This window comes from Sitophilus oryzae, unplaced genomic scaffold, assembly GCF_002938485.1.
Source record: "Sitophilus oryzae breed Bouriz unplaced genomic scaffold, Soryzae_2.0 scaffold_1393_pilon_pilon, whole genome shotgun sequence".
NCBI classification, from domain to species: Eukaryota; Metazoa; Arthropoda; class Insecta; order Coleoptera; family Curculionidae; genus Sitophilus; species Sitophilus oryzae.
Genome location: NW_022146052.1, coordinates 2,168,180 through 2,188,726, shown reverse-complemented (window position 1 = coordinate 2,188,726; position 20,547 = coordinate 2,168,180). Strand labels below are relative to the sequence as shown.

At 31.1% G+C, this 20,547-nt stretch overlaps 1 protein-coding gene and 4 non-coding genes across 5 annotated transcripts; 3 read left to right on the top strand and 2 right to left on the bottom strand.

Moving 5' to 3' along the window:
* Window positions 1-314: 314 nt before the first annotated feature.
* Trnap-ugg lies at window positions 315-386 on the top strand. Its single transcript has one exon. It is a non-coding gene; the product is annotated as a tRNA-Pro (tRNA).
* A 679-nt stretch (window positions 387-1,065) lies between these two features.
* Window positions 1,066-1,137, bottom strand: Trnap-ugg. Its single transcript has one exon. It is a non-coding gene; the product is annotated as a tRNA-Pro (tRNA).
* Window positions 1,138-5,111: 3,974 nt separating this feature from the next.
* Window positions 5,112-14,953, top strand: LOC115875668. The gene is made up of 2 exons (XM_030891199.1): window positions 5,112-5,590; window positions 14,878-14,953. Exons 1-2 carry the CDS (start codon window positions 5,112-5,114, stop codon window positions 14,951-14,953), a joined length of 555 nt encoding a protein of 184 aa, XP_030747059.1.
* Window positions 7,516-7,587, bottom strand: Trnap-agg. The gene has a single exon. It is a non-coding gene; the product is annotated as a tRNA-Pro (tRNA).
* On the top strand, window positions 7,726-7,797 carry Trnap-ugg. Its single transcript has one exon. It is a non-coding gene; the product is annotated as a tRNA-Pro (tRNA).
* Window positions 14,954-20,547: the final 5,594 nt, after the last annotated feature.

Below are 20,547 nucleotides of genomic sequence, written 5' to 3'. Positions count from 1 at the left end.
CGTGTATCTTTGTATTACCGTTGAGTACCTATTTTACTATGCATTCTTTAATTTTTGTTAAATTAATAAAAGGTATATCATTAATAAAAGGTATATCATAGTTCAATTAACCTATATATGCTCCCAAAATTTCCTTTTCGAAATAAAACACCGTTTTCTTTGGAGCCTCTGCGTCGTATGAGAGGCGCCACCCTGTATTTTTGTGACGCATGCAACGCTTACGTATATAATAAGCGTTGCGCTTTTAGAATGTAGGTAGGAAGTGAACGTAGCTAATCAATAGCAAACGTGATTTTAGTTTAAACAAATATTACGGCTCAATGGTCTAGGGGTATGATTCTCGCTTTGGGTGCGAGAGGTCCCGGGTTCAAATCCCGGTTGAGCCCTACTTTTTACAAAAAACAGTTAATAAATTCTGATAATGCAGTCAAATACCTAATTAACTAAATATAATTCAGTTAGATACAAAACAAACACCATAATATATATTTTCTTTTTTAATAAGTCAATGTTATCACAACTAGTATGAAGTTAACTTTTTTACAAAAATAACAATATAATTATTTACAATACAGTGCGATCTCCAATCATTATCGAGTGAATAAAAAAAAACGTCGTTAAGTTTTCTTAGAAAAAACGATGACATGATGATATTCACCTCGATATTCACTATATAAATAATGTCATTAATCGTCAGTTTTTATTCAATCATCTGCTTAGTATATGTATATTAAATACATACAGTAAAAGGGTCATACTTATTTAATGATACGAGTGATATTTTTTAAATAAAAACAACAAGGAAGTCTCAAAAAATTGTTGTATTATAAATTCTAAAGTATCAATTTTTCTAATACATAGATACTCTATTTTTTGGTATCTATAATAAAACAGATAAAGCACCCCCTATATTGTCTCTATAAGACACAGGGAAAAAAGAAAAATAATTTTATTAATAACTGCAATAATGATCAATCAATTTTAGAAAAAAAATGTTTTTAGTGCTTCTCATGTAGTATTTGATTGTATTTTTTTATCTAATCATGAAGTTTCAGCAAAAAAGTTGGGCTCAACCGGGATTTGAACCCGGGACCTCTCGCACCCAAAGCGAGAATCATACCCCTAGACCATTGAGCCGCCATATTTATCTAACAATAAAATCGAATTAATTTTACCTGCTAATTAGTAAACAATTATGATAACCTTATTGGAATTCAAAATATTATCGTACATAAACTTTTATTTACTTTCCACTCGAAAATGTTTTGATTATTATTAAATCAATTTAGACTATTTTAAGAACATACCTATTTGATATTGTTTAATTTAAGTATGTTTTAAAATAACTTTAGACAAAGTAGAAATATGTATTTGTATTGTGTTTGTTTGTTTTTTACGACGCCGACGCGCGCTGGGAAGGTGCTGTATAGGTATAGGGTGGTGACAATTTCGATGCTCAACATTGGTATTTTGGAAACTACAAGAAATACGAATTCGGTTAGATGGGGCAAAAGCTGTGGTTATTAGAAGTTTGACAAACGCCTGTGAAAAAATCCCCGGTATCTTGATTAGTTTCCGATCTAGGTATATCAAAAAAATTAAAATGATGGGTTTATTTTAAATTAAAATGTCTTCACATCTATTCTATCACTTGCAAAGTAAGTTGGTGGTTTTAATTTTTCGGCCTCGGTCAATTAAATGCCGTTTTCTGAAATTTTCTAAGCCTATTAGACTTCGCACAACGATAGTCAAGTTTCTTTCTTCTTATGGCCGCATTTTGAATTTATATACAGCCTACTAACCAACAGAGCAAAGCAATGGGTTTTAACATGAACATCAAGAAAATCAAATTTATGATACCCAGAAATCCAGATGTGTTTAAAAACTGCATTATAACATTTAATATAAGGCCCATATAAAGGGTAGATAAATTGAAGTACTTAGGCATTTGACTCTCCGAAGATTGGACATCAGACAAGGAAATTAAATTTCGCATCGATCAAGCTAGGCAGGCATTCTTGAGGTTTCGAAAAGTACTTGTCGGTTCTGATTTTGACCTTAACCTCAGATTAAGATTCGTAAAGTGTTACGTGTGGTCGGTCTAGGTAATGATTCTCTTTATCTTTTTCTCTCTCTGATCTCTTTATGATGTGGAAGGTTGGATATTAAAAGCAGCTGCCATTAATAAACTAGTGGCTTTTGAGATGTGGCTATATCGCAGAATTCTGAAGATACCTTGGACGGCTAGGTAAACAAATGAAGTAGTTCTGAGACGTGTTAACAAACAGCGCGAAGTGTTGAATTGATTAAGAAGAAAAAAATACCGCATACCTGGGGCACATAATGCAAAACCCCAAATATCAATTCTTGCATCTATGAATCGAAGGCAAGATCGAAGGCCGAAGGGGTATCGGAAGGAAAAAAATGTTATGGCTGAGGAAGGTTAGACAGTGGGCAGGCCTACACGATGTACAGTCGTTAATAAATACCGCTAGGAACAGAGAAGCGATGGAAAATGTTATCGCAAACATCCATTAATGGATATGCACTAGAAGAGGAAGATACCATTAGATAGAGCGAAAATATATAAGACCATATCCAATTTTGATTCAAAATTTCTAGTAAAATAAGTTTTTTTTAATATGAGCCCAATATCGGGTAAGCTTTGAAAATCCAATTGGCACTTTATAGGACAGCAGTTACTTTTTATGTACAGTATTACGTGTCAAAACGGGAGGTGCAAATATTGTCTAGTATCTCGAATTCGTAACTCTAACTTTAGCATCGAAATTGTCACCACCCTGTATGCCTTCTGAGGCATTCTAAAATGAATCGTAAAAGTCGATTCATTATCAGAAATTGAACCGTACGATACGATTCACTAAAAAGAATCGTAATGCCCGTCACTCAAGCACAATAAATGATAAAATTGCTTTGATATAATAGTACGAGAGCTAGCAACGTAGGAATAACAAGTATTTTAAGACGTCTGGCTCTTTGATATATCTTTTACTATGCTCTCTAGAACAGCATGCGGCTCGTCTGGCTGCCGGTAAACGTTGCGTTCCCTACTGCGCATTGAAAGAAGATCCTATATTTTTATTAGTTCTTTATATTCTAGTATTGAATACAAATCGAACATGTCTCCATGGCGCAGTGCGCAAAGTTTCTGACCACGAACCGATGATCAGAGTTCGAATCCGGGTCAGGACAAAGACTTTTTTATTTTATTTTCGTTTATATTCTGATAGTAAAGTATTAAATATTTGTTTTTTTTTAATCACCAAATTTATTTAATACTTTACTATCAGAATATAAGCGAAAATAAAATAAAAAAGTCTTTGTCCTGACCCGGATTCGAACTCTGAATCATCGGTTCGTGGTCGGAAACTCTACGCACTGCGCTATGGAGACATGTTCGATTTATATTCAATACTAGAATTTATACGAATAAATTAATAAAAAATATAGAATCTTCTACCGATGCGCGGTAGCGAACGCAACGGGTATCGGCAGCCGGACGGGCCGCATGCTATTCCAAAGAGCATAGTAAAAGATTTATCAAAGAGCCAGACGTCTTAAAATACTTTCTCAAAAATGTTGCTAGCGCTTGGACTGGAAAAATTCGCGTCAATCAATACTTAATTACTTTATATTGAAATCTTTATTAGTTTCGGCAACTTATACAAATAGAGTTAAATTAAAGTTGACTCAAATTTTCCTTTTAATTCGGAACGGGCATTGTCTTTAATCGAACATTAAATTGTTTTAACGTTTTTAAGCCATCCATTCTTTCAAATAATCCACCTGCAAATTATACAATTTTCGAGCGATCCCGTATAATAATCCGATTGTCGCCCGGCAGCCTGCGCTAGATATTCATAGAATTGCAGTTGGTGCAAGTTGGCGAATTGCTGACTAAACAGGACATCTTGTTTCAATTCTCCTTTTCATGCTCCTGTAGTTGAACGTGCTTTGTAAATTAATTGAGAAATTAAAAGTTTTATGGGCGCCGGAGATAAGTAGAAGTTACTATCGCAAATAACTTCGCTAGAATAATGACTGGAGCGTTTTGTTCCTGTTCAAAATAATGGCATAAGTAAATGAAATGATTTGTCGAAAGGAAGATTTGAATTTTATTTTGAAATAAAAATATTGGATATAAGAGTTTGTTTAGTTTTTAAAATTTTGATTGAATCTAAAAAACATAGGACAATCAACATAGAGTTTAAATATAAAAAAATTGAAACTTTCTGAAAAATATGAATATACGGTTTATACTTATATAAGTAAAGATTAAAAAAAATCAAACATTTTTTCGCAAAATACCATTTTGTTTCACCATAAACATGTTTCTGAGGTCGAAATATACAGTCTGTCCAACGACAAAATCCTTGACAGTCATAGATGTGCCTGTCATTTTAATTTCAATGTAGTTTAATTTTTTTACAAAGAAATAAGTTGGTACAATTGGAATGCATAGCAGAAAATTAATCAATTTAAAATTTGAGTGACAAGTGATTACTTCAAAATATTGTGAAAAGAAACTGTATAAAACTGAAAAAATCCGATCCAGTTATTTAATTAAAAAAAATTACAGTATGTGTTAATACAAAACAAACAAGTCTATTTTAAACAAAACACAACATACCAAAAAAAAATATAACAAAGAACTATTTCTTACTTTCAAAGTCGAGCAACTTCCTCCATTTATTATTACATTTATTAATACCGTATGATCGAGAAAAAACGGCGTCAGCGATGGCTATGGAATGAAGATCTCTGTCATTTTATATGTAAATTTATATGGGAAATGTCATTGATGTTCATTTCCCAGCCAACTGGACGCCGTTTTTTTTTCGATCATACGGTATAACTTATGTACGAATAAAAAAAAATTAATATTGAAAAGGAATAAATAAAACACAACACAAATAAAAAATAGTATTTTATTAATAATAACACTTACTACGTTTTAAACCTTAAAAGTTGGTTCTGTAACTTTATAACAGTACCTTTTAACATTATCTCTCCGGAGTACTAAAATTTATTATTTACCTATCGTGTGATGTTATTTTGCAGATACTCCAGTTTTTGGTACCATTTACGAGATGGTATACAAACTCGATAACTGGCAAGGTGGAGTATCTGTGGGGGGAAGGAAAATCAATAATCTAATATATGCCGACGATACACTAATCATAACAGCAAGTGTGGAAGAAATGGAATTTATTATGCAACGTCTCCAAGAAACTAGTACAGAATTTGGGCTAAAACTTAATCCTAACAAAACTACTGTCATGATTGTGGACCGACAAAACAACAACCAACCTCACGTGGGAAACATAGCTGGATTTAAGGTGGTTAATAAATACTTATATCTGGGATCGCTAATCGACAACAGCGGCTCATGCGAAGGCGAAATAAGACGTAGAATTGCGCTGGCTAGAACAGCCGTAACTAAATTAACTAAGATATGGAAAGATACAGCCATCACTAAGAACACCAAACTAAGACTGCTGAACTCGCTTGTTTTCCCGATTGCTACGAATGGGGCGGAAACATGGACGCTGAAGAAAAGCGATACCAGGCGAATATATGCTTTTGAAATGTGGGCATATAGACGTCTGCTACGTATACCTTGGACAGCCCATCGTACGAATGTGTCAGTTCTCCAAGAACTAAACTCACAACTCAGCCTCTCAAAAAAAAATAAACCGATGTTTTCTGACATATATTGGTCACATTGCTAGAAGAATGGACTCACTGCAGCTGCTAATAGTCGAGGGAAAGGTAGAGGGAAAGCGACCACGAGGAAGATCACCCAAGAGATGGGTTGATCAAACTAAAGACCTAATCGGCCAAGGCCTTCATGAAACCGTCAGCATGGCTCAAAACAGAGCGGACTGGCACAATACGATAAAAACCGCTACAGGAACATCATAGTCACTAATCCCTCTTCAGAGAAACAGACCAAAGAGAGATACAAACTTTATTTGTGGCTCATACAACTCTCTGGAAAACTGTGTCTCTGGGTAGCGAACATTAACTGTAAACCATAGTCTGGGTCAACACTTAATTTTTCCTCTAGTTTTCCTACACTTAATTTAAAAAAAAAAACACGAAATACACTTAATAACACAGTCCAAAATGCAAAATATTTATCATTTATATTTGACATAATTTGACATAAAATTATACCCTATAAGTAATTTGGCAAGAGTTTGACAACTCTCAAAAATCTCATCATATTTTATATGTAAAATAAAAAGTCGAGTTCATACTCATCGGCATCCGTTTTTCGTTCATCGTTCCCTCAAACCAATAATATTGAAATATGACCTCTAATTTTTGACACAAAAAATAATAAAACTGGTTAAAAACAACAAGAAACGACGCGTAACGGATTTATGTATTATAAATCCATCCATAGTTAATTTAAAAAAATATTAGAAACTTTTTTAGTGAAATAAATGGATTGGTATGGACGCCATCTGCTTTTTTCTGTCGTCGTCTGTCGAAATATTACCTGAAAAAAAAACAGAGTATACTTCAACTAAAAATAATTGCACCTGGTTAGGGCTCACCCTGTATAGGAATATTGAATAAAAAAGACCAAAGAAGTAACATCTCTAAATAGACCTACAAAGAAACATTTAAAGTTCCTTGGCACTCGTGCTAATATTGTTGAGATGTTACATTTTGGTCTTTTTATTTTGACTTAAATTTCTTTTGGCTTACTTAAATTCCGGGTTATCTATGGCGTTCTGATTTGATTTAAAAGTGTTGAAATGTGAAGTAGCATAAACTCAATAATTTCCTAGTTTTGTTTTAGGTACAGTCAATAAATGTTATTGCCTTATTAAAATTACTAAAAAATATACACCACGATCAAAAAAAAAATGGCGTCAAGGGCGGCTGGGGAACGACAATCGATGATAATTTTGGCGAGGACAAGCCCTAGACGTCATTACTTGGCCCGTACCCTTTCCTTAGCTTTTAATTGCGCTTACTGCCAGTAATTTATTTCTATATTGAGGAAGAATGATTTTTAAATGGCGTAGTTTAAAATTCGAGAAAGATATATTTTTTTAGAAATAGATTTGTATCTGCAAAATTTTTGACAAGTTTTATGCCAATTTTTAGTAAATGACTAGCTATTTCTGTTAAAAATACATTAAAAAGTGTTTGGAAGGGTATGAAATAATGTTATTTTATATGTAAAATTATATGGAGAATGTCGATTTTCATTTCCAAGCCAACCGGACACCGCTTTTTTTTCTGTAATACCGTACATATGTGCTTCTGAAATAACTGAGTTAAATTGAGGTATCCGTATTATGTTTGACCAATAGATAGATAATACATATAAGCGAAAATGCCAAGAAAATATAATAATTGATAAATTAAAAAAACATAAGTACAACGCAAATATAATTAAACTAAAGAGCATATTATATAAACATTTTTCCAACATTTTTCGTGTTTATATACAAAAAAAAATAAAACAGTTTTGGGCTCGTCCGGGATTTGAACCCGGGACCTCCCGCACCCTAAGCGGAAATCATACCCCTAGACCAACGAGCCATATTGTTTAAATAATTTAAATTGATTTTTGTAACGCGGGCACACTTTCACCTGTATCGCAGCGTGATTTTAAAATCTAGGTGAGGAGTGAAAGCAGCCAACGCAAAACGTACGTGATTTTCATTTAAACAAATATGCGGCTCAATGGTCTAGGGGTATGATTCTCGCTTTGGGTGCGAGAGGTCCCGGGTTCAAATCCCGGTTGAGCCCATTTTTTTTTGTTTATTTAAACGCATCATTTTAAAACTATTGAGGAGTAGAAACTTATAATTAACGAGAAAGTGATGAAGAAATAAACTTTTGTTTTTGATTTCACATTATAATTTAAATTTTATATTTGGTTAATTGGTAACATTTGGCTTTCACAAAAATTACAAAAAAATACGAGAAGAGTAAAAACTACCTCCACTCCTACATACATTTTAGTATAAATATTTTCCAACTACATCGACGGCCGATTTTCGTAAAATGGCCCCTCTAGTATTTACTACATTTTTTGACTATTGTAAACAAAACCCCACCGTGCATACTTTTTGAAGAAAAAATTATTTTTCCAAAGCTGACTTCCAAAAATGTTATTTGTCACATCAAGCTATGAATATTATTATGCTCTAATAATCTAGTTAGCGAAAATATAGAATTTTATATTAGTATCACGAAATGTATTTGACAATAAGCTTCATAAAAAGCTTAAAAAAATTAATACTTTTTTCCATGCCACCTATTAAAATTGCCTTATCTATCAAATATAGTAGATAAAATAGTACTTTAACCGCAAGGGTAGATTAAATGATACTTTAACAGCGAGAATAGGTTAAAAAATGTATTTCTTCTCGCACGTTTTTTAATTGCTTCCATTTTTGAAAATTTTTGTATTCCTTTTCATAAGTTATTCGGGATTTAAATGGAAGTAGTTTGGATATGGCGTTTCTCGTCTCAGTCTGAATATCTATTGGTAGTTTACTTATTTCGTTTTGAGCCATTTCTGGCTCCAATTCAATCAGCAATCGACACGAAAGAGAATTAAAATATATTGTCTCCAAACTATCAACTAAAGAGACAGCTTTATTTATTTGTCAAATTACATAGAAACCAACGCCAACCAAGCACAATATTTTTTCTACTCGTAATAAATTCCTTGAAATAATAATTTCTGAATATTGTTTAAAACGTAACTCGCTTTGGAAAAAAATATTGTTTTATACACGAAGATAAAATTGCATTATCGTCTCCCGAAATTAATTTGTGAATTAATCTTTTCGGTCGACGATAAAATACCATTTTATCGTCTTGTGGGTATCATGACGGTTTGATTTCGGAAAAGGCCAATATAGACTCTGAAATTCAGCACAGGATTAGCAGCGCCTCAAGGGCATTCTGGAAATTAAAAGACAGGGTTTTCTACAATCATGACTTGAGCACAAAAACGAAACTTGCGGTGTACCGAGCGATAATAATTCCCACCATGTTATATGGAAGCGAAATCTGGGTGCCGTACCGTCGACGCATGAACGCATTAAACAAGTTGGAACAGAGACATCTTAGACAACTCTTAAGAATAAAATGGTTCCATCATGTCTCAAACGTATCGGTCCTTGAAAAAGCTAACTGCGAGAGTATTGAAGTCATGATTACAAAGTCTCGCTTAAGATGGGTTGGCCACGTATGCAGAATGCAAGAAAACCGCATACCAAAATCTCTGCTTTACGGTGAGCTTGTAGACGGTAAGAGGAGGCCGGGTGGGCAACTCAAAAGGTTCAAGGATATTTTCCACGAAAACTTAAAGGGAATTAACAAGCAGAATGAGTGGGAAGAGGCAGCTCACAATAGAACGGAATGGAGAAGAATTGTAAAGTCAGTTAAGAGCGACAACTAAAAAGTAAAGAGGCAACAAAGCAATGAGATTTTTGAATGTCTGGAGTGCGGTAGACAGATAACATCACGTATCGGGCTTTTCAGTCACAGGAAAGCTCATGAAAGAAAACGCCTTGCGTGACCATCTTCTGATGCGTGTCAAAGACTCGTCAGCGAGTAATGGCGGTATGTATGTATGTATTTTATCGTCTTGTATAAAAAATAACTATTAAGTTAGTTAACATACGGGTTTATTTTTTATTGATGCTCTGTAACGGATAAACGAAGCACTTTTTTATAAAGGTAAATTATGTGCAATTAACTTATCTTGATCCAAAAATTACGTAGTTGTTTGGTTTGGTTTGGTTAGGAAAAATAAATTTTTCAAAATTTTTGTTCATAAGAATTATGCAATGTAGCGTGTTTTTTACACGAGACAAAAAATGTAGTAAGGGGCCATTTTACTAATATAAAATCTGTCGTCGGTGGTGTTGGAGAAAATATTTATATTAAAATTTATGTATGGATGGGGGTAGTTTTCACTCTTCCCGTACATTTTCCTAATTTCTGTGAGAGCCAAATGTTAAAGCACTTAGCAAAATATAGACATGCAAAATCTCATTCAAATCGGACTAACGGTTCTTAAAATATCTGAAAAAATGTGTTTATGTTTTTAAAGTTTGATACCCTCTAGGGAACCAACGAAGCACTCTTGTATAGAGGTAAATTGTGTTCAATGAACTTATTTTGATCCAAAAATACGTAGTACTATCCACGGAATATTGGGACACCCTGTATATCAAATTTATTCTTATCCTTAAGCAACTGAAACTATGATTTAACTAAACATTTGTTGAAATTGATTATTAAAAATTAAATCAGTGATCGGTAACACCGGTAATTCAAAAAGCTAAAGAAAAGAATAATAATTGAAAAAATATCAAATGAATGCTTCAATACAAAAACTAATTTGATATGATGTAGATTTTTTAGATGGTATATTATTTATGATACATATTAACAGCTTTTCCACCCTTTTTTTCGTCCTGTAACATATACTGTAGTCGTTTTTATTCCTACTTGAGTAATTCTCCTCGATTCAACATGTGGTCCATATTGGAAAATGTCGCCCTGACGTGCTTTTTGTTATATTACCCGAAAAATTCCAATAATGGCGGGAGAAATTGGATGTATTTATTTTCCGCTGGAAAGATATTGCCCTTTTTTCTTCGCTTCCGGGCAAATACTCATTACTTCTTCAAGGTGGATTAATGGTATAATCCGTCTTTAGCGCGAATGTGAAGAAAATGAAAAATTTTCAAAAACACTCAAGCCAGAAATATCTACTGAGAAATTGTAAAAAAGTGTCTGGAAAAAAATAATAGTAAGACAGAAAGGCAACATAGATTAATATAAAGATTCTGAAATAAATATATAAATTTTCCTATACAGGGTGTTTAAAAAATATGTGCCGTCTCTCGTGAATTCATTCCTCACGTCAAAATAAGTTTTAATTTTTTTATAGCAACATAGGTCCGATTCCGCTTTGTTTCGTAGCTCCATGGATTCAAGTAGTCACTTTTTCGATTTATTATAACTCTCTACAATGAATGAAATTTGGGGGTAAAAAATACTACAACTTCTACATGTTTTCGATATGCTTGGATAGATTCACTAGGGTTATCACTGGAATAACTTTCTAAAAGAAGTGTGTATGTCATTTAATGTCGATTAAACGTTGTATCTTGATGTTTTGTCGCTTTCAATCATCTTGATGAGATCATTTTATTAATCACAATTATAAAACTAAAATTAAAATAAAATTAATACATTATTTATTCAGGGTTGTTCACCACATACGACACGGAGTATTGTAGCTAAACGAATAGATTTTTACAAATTGTAAGTTTTAGGTTCGTTGAAGGACTATTAGAGCTACAATTTAAAAATATTTTTACATGATACAGAGTGTCCCAAATAAATAAAAATGTATTTTTTTAAATGGAACACCCTGTATATTATTACATTTTTAGTTTCTATGATTAAAATAAAGGTAAATTTGATTAAGGTTTATCACTCTTAAACCTTACCGTTTTTTAAATATTTTCAATTTTGTGAAATTGCAGTAAAAATTTTAAGGCTTCATTTCTCCAAGGGTATCAAAGTTTTTAATACTAGATATTTACTGAAGTTTAATTATTGATCAGTTATTGTGTTGCAATAATAAAAATAATACTACCTCATACAGAGTGTCTAAAAATTTATTTTAAATAATTTCCAGCTTTAAATGGCAATAACTTGTTTAATTTAAATAGAACACCCTGTATGTTTTAGGAGAATCAGATGCACAATTTAATTGTTCATCAAATTGTATTATGCCATTTTTACCTATCCCTTCAGGTTTTCGTAGAAAATGCATTTTCTTATAATTTAGACCTCATTTATCAAAATACCCATGGAATATTGTTATTTTAGATTGTTTTTAAAGCAACAAATGTACAGGTGCTAAAAACGATAATATTATACCAGTATTGGTATACAAAAATAAAACTATTTATATCTTTATAAAAGAGAAACATTAATTAAATATACCGCCATTATTTCCGCCAAAATATTAATTAATTACATATTTAATTGTATTAGTTAATAAATTATTCTAAATAAATGTGGATTTGGAATCAGAAATCAATATAATAATAAGTTATGAAAATGAACGTCTCTGTTGTTATAAATAAGCATCCGTCAAAAAATGAAATAACATTTTTAAGGTGTTACTTTTTACCAGGCTGTCTAATGCACATACAAAATTAAGGTTTTTAGTATTTGGAGCAATTATTATTAATCAACGCAAACAGTCAATTAATGTAGTTTGAATACTGGAATCATATTATTTTGTTCTCTTTTACAAATATTTAAACATTTTTTTATTTTTTAATAACATAAACGAACTATATCGACAATATTAGTATCTGTACCATTTAAAAATTTGTTACATGTATAAAAATAATCAAAAATGTCAATATTCCATGGGTATATTAATGATTTTTGAGGTCTAAATTATAAGAAAATGCGTTTTCTACGAAAACCTGAAGACATAGGTAAAATATGATACAATATAATTTGATAGACAATTAAATTGTGCATCTGATTCTTGTAAAATATACAGGGTGTTCCATTTAAATTAAACAAGTTATTGCCGTTTATAGCTAATTATTATTTAAAGTAAAATTTTAGACACTCTGTATAAGGTAGTATAATTTTTATTAATAAAACACAAAATTTAGTAAATAGACAATATCACTACAATATTTGGTTTTAAAAACTTAAATACGACTGGAGAAATAAAGCATTAAAATTATTATTGTATTTTGACAAAAACCTAAATATTTCAAAAAGGGTGGGATTAAAATGCGGTAAACCTTAATCAAATTTACCTTTATTTTAATCGTAGAAACTAAAAATGTAATAATATACAGGGTGTTCCATTTAAAAAAATACAACTTTGATATTTTTTATTTATTTGGGCCACTCTGTATCTTGTAAAAATATTTTTAAATTGTAGCTCTAATAGTCCCTCAATGAACCCAAAACGTACAATTTGCAAAAATATAAGAGTTAAGCTACAATACTCCGCGTCGTATGTGGTGAACAACCCTGTTTAATCTAATGTACCTATTATTAAATTTTATTAGTATCTATACAACTGATGTTTAGGTTTAGGCTCTCTTCTCTATAGCAAATTAAAAAAAATAATAGTATTAAAAAAGAGCAATTATATAAAAGATTTAACATCGTGTAACTTTAAAACTATGCATGGAGGAATCAATGAGTACTTATTTAACCGTTTGGTCAGTTATTGACATTAAAACATTTTAAATGTTACTATTAGACTTGGATTCAGGCTAATTTATAAAATTGCTTTTATCTCATCAATGCAATGAGACCGATATCGACAAATAACAAGTGACAACTTTTAATCCGCATTAAGGTTGAACCTCACTATACCTTCCTTTTCCGTTCCATATTCGTTTAGTATACATTTCGTATAATTTGATCATATTCACACTATCAAACGCAACCATGAAAACGGTACGGAAATTGAACGGATAGTGTGCATTGTCCTATTTGTTTACCAAACTTTTAACGGAAAGTAGCGGATACGCAAGGTATAGTGAGAATCAATTTTTAAACGGTTTACACAATATGTTTTTTATTTTAGAAAATTATTCTCAAGTGATAACCCATATGGTTCCACATTATAACACGTCCTTGGTCAAATATGCAATAGGACGCAAAATACAAATGAGCAAAGCAATTTGAGGCTTCTTTAGCATTAAAATATATGACAGTAGTAATATCTTTTACTCTCAAAATTTTATTCAAATCACTAAAAGCAATTGGAAGGAAATTAAAATAACTAAAAAATCAATGATATAAAATAAATCTTATTTGTACGTCAATAATCTCCCTACAAGATATGGCACATGTTTTTTGAAACAAACAAACATTTTCATACAACATAAATAGTGCAATAAAATATTAGGGAGCAATCCACAATGACTGAATTAGTTGGCAACACTGTGTTACCGGATTTTAGGATAAGCAATGAGGTTATAAGGGGGGAGGCGACATAAGCTATCGAGAAATGTACCCAGTTACGCCATATTGGTACTGGCAATTCTGACAGTTCAGTTTTTGAGGTTAAGTGCGAGTGTTTTTGAGGTTAACTGCGAGTGTTTTTTTAATTTTTCAAGACTATTTTTGTGTTTTTATTTGAATATTTGGACTTTCCGAACATGTCTTCGTGTGCTGTAAGTAGTTTTTGCAGTCGACACCGTGTAGAGAGGAAGAAATCCACTGAAATTGCATGTCACAGGTAAGTGTAAACATAATACAGGACCTGATTAAATTATTTTCGTATTTTCCATTTAACTAGTTATGCGTTTATTAATTAAATATTAAGTGTTTCTATATTGACAAAGTGTTTAGTTATTTAATACTTTGTTAGAGGCAATTAAGTAATTAAAACATGCCTCGACTTCTATTCTTGTAAATAAAATTCTTAACAATATCTGTTATTTTTACTACATATACTTTTTTTGACAGGACTAACATTAACTACGGTTTATTTTTCTATTTTTACACTAAGATTTTGTACTTAAACATTTATTTACATTCCTTTTTAGCATCTGCTAGCATATACTATGTACAAACTTTATATAGTATAGCTTTAATTTTTAGATAAATATTATAAAATCAACAAAGTAAATTTATTTTTTGCAGATAAAGTCTTAACGACTTATATTTATTGATAAACATTTATTATTTTAATAAAATTTTATATCAGAACATTTTAAATTTAGTACGTAGTATATAAATTTTGCTCTCTTTAGAAAATTTTTATCAAATAAATATTATATTAAATCTGATTTTTAGGTTTCATAAATCCCATCCGTCGAGAAGCTTAGGTGAAGTTTCTGAACAGGAGAAACTGGCAAGCTACATCAGGTAGTGTTCTATGCTCGAAACATTTTTCTGATAGCTGTTTTGACAGAACATCTCAATAAAATATCTCAAATAAATAATTATTTCCTAAGATTTCTAAATTTTAATGATTATCAAAATGTTAATTATGGTAAATCAGTAATCATGTTTAATTATTTTCCGCTTTTTTTCTATTTTTTTTTTAAATGTTAAGGTTATTATTGTTAGATACATCAATAAAAACAAGGCAATTAGTTTAAGACATACTAGCAACAAAACAGTGTTATTTATGAGCAATAAAATTTAATTTATTTAATGTGTATTATTTTTTTGTGTTTCCTCCTTAAATATACATAGTATATAGTCATTAAAATTAATCTTGTAATTTATATTTTTGAAAAAATTGTAGGTTTTGTAGTTATTTTGATTAATTATTTTTTTATTTAAAAAAGTTGAGGTCGTTATATTGTGTAAAATAAAATTTTTCAAAGAAGTTTCTGTAAACCGGCCCTGCTAATGCCGCCATATTGGTGCTGGCTTAAGCCACGCCTAGTGTTACCATTTTTCGCAAGCACTTTAAATGCTCATAGCGTCTCCCTGTATATAACCTCATTGAGGATAAGTTATTGGTACTGATGCTAAAATAAAGTATCGAAAGATAGAAAAATTCTAGCAAATAATGTCAATTCATTCACGTCAATTTTCTTGGCAAGTTTTCACTTTGTTATTGTGAATTCGATATATTTTCCAATGTAAAAAGATACTATTTTTTATACAACAGCTATAGTGTTCAGGATGGAAAAGAAATGCATAATAATGACTTTTCTCTGTTAAAAATTGAACGTAATCGGCGCATTAACATTAAGAATGATTTCTGTATTGAATAAAGATTCAATACAGAATTTTGAGCACCGTTTAATTATTTATTAAATATCAGAAACGTAAATGTAGTTGCACGATTTCAAAATACTGTTAACCAGAAAGTAACACAAGAAGATGGAACAATATGATAAGTCCATAAAAAGGTACATTTTGGCTTTTAAATTTATAAAAATATGTAGAACTCCTTAAACATTTTTTTTTGAGTAAAACTAGTTTATGATACCTTAAAAATATGCGTTTTATTGTCGCAATTTATAACCAGCACGTACCCTAACATATATATTTTAACAAAATTATTCAATTAATTATAAATTCTAATTTCTCATGTCGTTTTGATTAGTCTCAGATTATTATGAAATACAAATTTAAATATTGTCAAAAAATAATAATATATTATTTAATTTTTAGTTCGTATCAATGTTAGTGATAAAAGGCCGATAAATATTCGAATTGCTTAAATGTATTGCCAACCAAGCCAGCAAAATCAGAATAGTCAACTATTTCAGTTATTGTTGGTCGCTCCCGTATAATCCTCTAAATTTTATTAATTATTCTTCACAAGAGACAAAATACTTTGAATTCCGATCTTAAATTGACAATGAGCATTTATATAGTTAAATTACGTTTTATTTGAGATATGACACCTGAAATATGTTATCAGGATATGTAGTTTTTAAAAAAAATAATGATATTAAATTACATAATACTTGGGAATGCTATTTAAAGTACCTCTGAGTGGTTCTGTGGTACTTGACACAATTTGTTGTTAGATTTAATCGTCTTATTTCATTTTTAGTACTTAGTATTGTTTTGTATTTTAAAGTAATGATCTCTATTTATGTTACTTGTTTATTATTTATTATTCAATATTGCAAAATATTCAATACATTGATTTGAAATAAATAATATTGTAACTGTATTAGCATATGCAGAAAAAAAAACTGGCATAAATTATAAAGACATCAAAATAACATGTCATCATCTATCTAGGTCGTACTCAACAATTTAGGCTAATGCGCTGACAGTCAATTTGTTTCTAATATGGAGCCGGACTCACATGCAATCAAGTAGTCGGCCGATCGTCTCCATACGAATATATTGTTTTCACTTTTGTAGCTAACTATTTGGCTGACTAAACATTGCATGTCAGAGCCTAGGCTGCATGCAATTTTTAGTCTAGGCGCTCACATGCAATTTCAAGTCGGCCGATTATTTAGTTTATTGCTTATTATGTATGCAGCTTCTTCGAAATCTTTCTTTTTGCTCTAACTAATTAATCGGCCGACTCAAAATTGCGTATGGGCGCCTATTGTTTTTATCGAGAGAGGGTTCCAGGTGGAACCCTCCACCTGGAACCACGACAATTATTGGCCTAGTGGTTGGTCGCAAAGGGTTATTTGGCTCAGTTCTGCACGATAAAGTATTAAAATTCACCCTCAAGACTCAAGCTTTTAACATAGACTTATACAGGGTGGCGCATCTCATTCGCCTCGGTTGATTATACGGAAAACGGAAAGATGTAGAAACAAAATATTTTATGAGTATTGTGGAGAGGTAATGTGGACAAATTAAAATTATTTTGAAATGTACAGGGTGTTTCAGAACTAAGATCCATACCAAAGTTATATTTTTTCTTATGGAACACCCAGTATTTTATTTCATTTTTGGATTCTTTGGCCCAAAAAAGTTATTTATTATAAGGGTTAAATATGTTTAAAATCTTTGGTTTTTGAGATATTTAAATTTGCATGCCACAATAGAATAGATTATTAAAACCCTGTACATTAGTTTTCAGAATTAATTCTTGTGCTGAGTTTAAAAGTAGAAAAATAGACTTTACAGAAAAATGTTATTCCTCCCTTATATGTATACAAAGGTATAAGAAATTGCTGGTCTATTTTAATATTTATTTTACATAAAAACTTTGTTATTTCAAATGCAACACTATGTATTTTTTTAAATATTTCGAAGCAGATTTAAATGCTCTTTCAAACTATATTAGGGTTTCCTCTACCTATCTGGCTCAGATTTTGAATAAAAAGCGATTTTTCAATAAAATTGTAATCAAGATAGCCATCTTGATTGTTGTCATGGCAAGTTTCTAGTGACAATTAGTAGCTATTTTCAAAATTGAAATTAGTTTATGGACTTATTTAAATTTATACCAGTTTACTTTTATTTAATTTACATACAAAAGTTTAATAAATAATATTTATTAATAATATTTATTAAATATGCATTTATTATTCTATCAAGAAAAACGAGGAAGTGGTTCTTTGAATTATTTTACGATTACTTGTAGATATATGGATTTTCTATAAAAGAGCCAATTACGGCAAATTCATTTTCTTCACTTCTAACGACAGGTTTCTAATAGATTTTTTATAAACCCACTACCAGCTCCGCGAAATAGGACAAGAAGTTTTCCAAAGAAACGTTTATCTGGAAGATTCCTATTTGGATATCTTTGAGCATAAGCCCTTGAGGCCAAGAAGCAATTTTCCTCACAAAATAATATCACTAGTAACATATCTATTCGTTCCGCCAGCAGATACTGCTTTGTTTTTCATGATAAAGTAATGAACACTTACTTATTAAACTATATTGTAGGTAAATTTAAGTAAACTGTTATAAATTATAAATAATAATGTCCATAAACTAATGTCGACTTTGAAAATAGTTACTAACTGTCACTAGAAAATTGCCATGGCGATACCAGCCATCTTGATTGCAATTTTATTTAAAAATCGCTTTTTATTCAAAATCTGAGCTAGATAGGTATAGAAAACCGTAATATAGTTTGAAAGAGCATTTGAATCTGCTTCGATTTATTTAAAAAAATATAGGTGTTGCACTTGAAATAACGAAGTTTTTATATAAAATATATCCTTAAAATAGACCAGCAACTTTTGATAGCCCTGTATAAATTTAAGGAACCAATACCATTTTTGAGTAAAGTTGATTTCTCTACCTTTAAACTCAGCATAAGAATTAATTCTGAAAAGTAATCTACAGGGTGTTAATAGTATATTCTATTGTAGAATGCAAATTTATATATCTTTAAATATCTCAAAAACTAAAGATTTTAAACACATTTAATGCTTATAATAAAAGCCTTTTTTGGGCCCAAGAATCCAAAAATAAAATAAAATACCGGGTGTTCCATAAGAAAAAATATAACTTTGGTATGGATCTTAGTTCTAAAACACCCTGTATATTTCAAAATAATTTTAAATTGTGCACATTTTCTCCCCGCATATACCCATAAAATATTTTGTTTCTACATCTTTCCGTTTTCGTATAATCAACCGAGGCGAATGAGGTGCGCCACCCTGTATAGTTATGTTCGATGGTGATATGTTTCCAAGGTCTGATAAGTTTAGCATGGTTTTTCCAAACACCTCAAACCTAGTCCTGCTCCCAGCGGGGCAGGTAAACATGACAATTTTCATGGCTTTATCATCTTCCATACAGAGTCGGCATTCGGCGTCTTCGAAGTGTTCGGCGTTGGAATGATCTTGTCAAGATTTTCTTGACATATTCCATTCTGAGATTATTTAGATGAGACATATTCAATTCACAAAGCCGGTCTCTTGCGAGATTTGTTGGAACTCTAAATGTCGGTTCAGAACCCACGAATGGCAAACCTGCACCACACCATGTAAGCGCCTAGCCTAAGTTAAAAAAAAACATTTTAATATATTGATACAAACTACCATTAATAGGGAAAAAGGAAATCAATATTTAGGAAATATGTTTCGTTGGCATAAATATACCGTATAAGCGTAAAAACAACGGCATTAAGTTGGCTTGGAAATGACGATCGATGACATTCAGCAGTTTACATATAAAATGACAGCTATCGAATTGTAGATCGCCAGGTTAAAGTATAATTGCTTCTAATATGACCTCGCGATCTATAATTAGATCGATGTCATTTCATATGTGAAAAATGAGTTGGCAATCTGTTTTTATAATCTTATAGTAGTATCATAAGAATCTACAGAATAAAGTCAAAAACTTAAACCATGAAAGACAAAATTAATGCAAATACTTTACAGCTTGATGGCAACATTTTATACAAAATAACAATATCTAAAGATGTTCTTCAACGACCATACAATATAGACGAGAATTTTATTTTCTCTTCTTAGAGAAACTTTCCATGCAGTACTAAGAATCAACTACTCGCAGCCATAAATTCCTTCCAATTACAAAAATTTTCACGGACCTTATGCGGAACGGTACACCTATAAAACCGAACTATTACAATAAAAGTCTCCTTTTTATAAAGAAACTACGGTAAAACTTTTTATATCTGTTCTAAACGTCGAAAATAATTACCAGTTTGCCTGCAAGTTTTCCCTACAGTTCAGTTTCTTTTTCGTATGCGTATATAGTTAAAAGTTTATTTTCCCGGCCGTTCGCCCTAATGGATTGTTGTGAGATAATTATGAACTCACTACTGTTGCTTAAGTGTTTTCCTTCAATAATGTAGAACCCTATTGATTTTTTCTAATGATTACTTAATTTTAAATTCTTCTTACAGAGTACAGCGAACAGTATCAGCAAAACTAAATGTTCGATAAATAATAAGTAGGGTCAAGTGGGGTAAAAATAAGACACGTCATGTTTAGGTAAAAAATGAGACATTCAAATAAAACTACTGAATAATCTTTTATGTGTTATTCTTTTTTTTAGGTCCCCTGCCCCTCGTCAGAAGTTTTACATTGATATGTA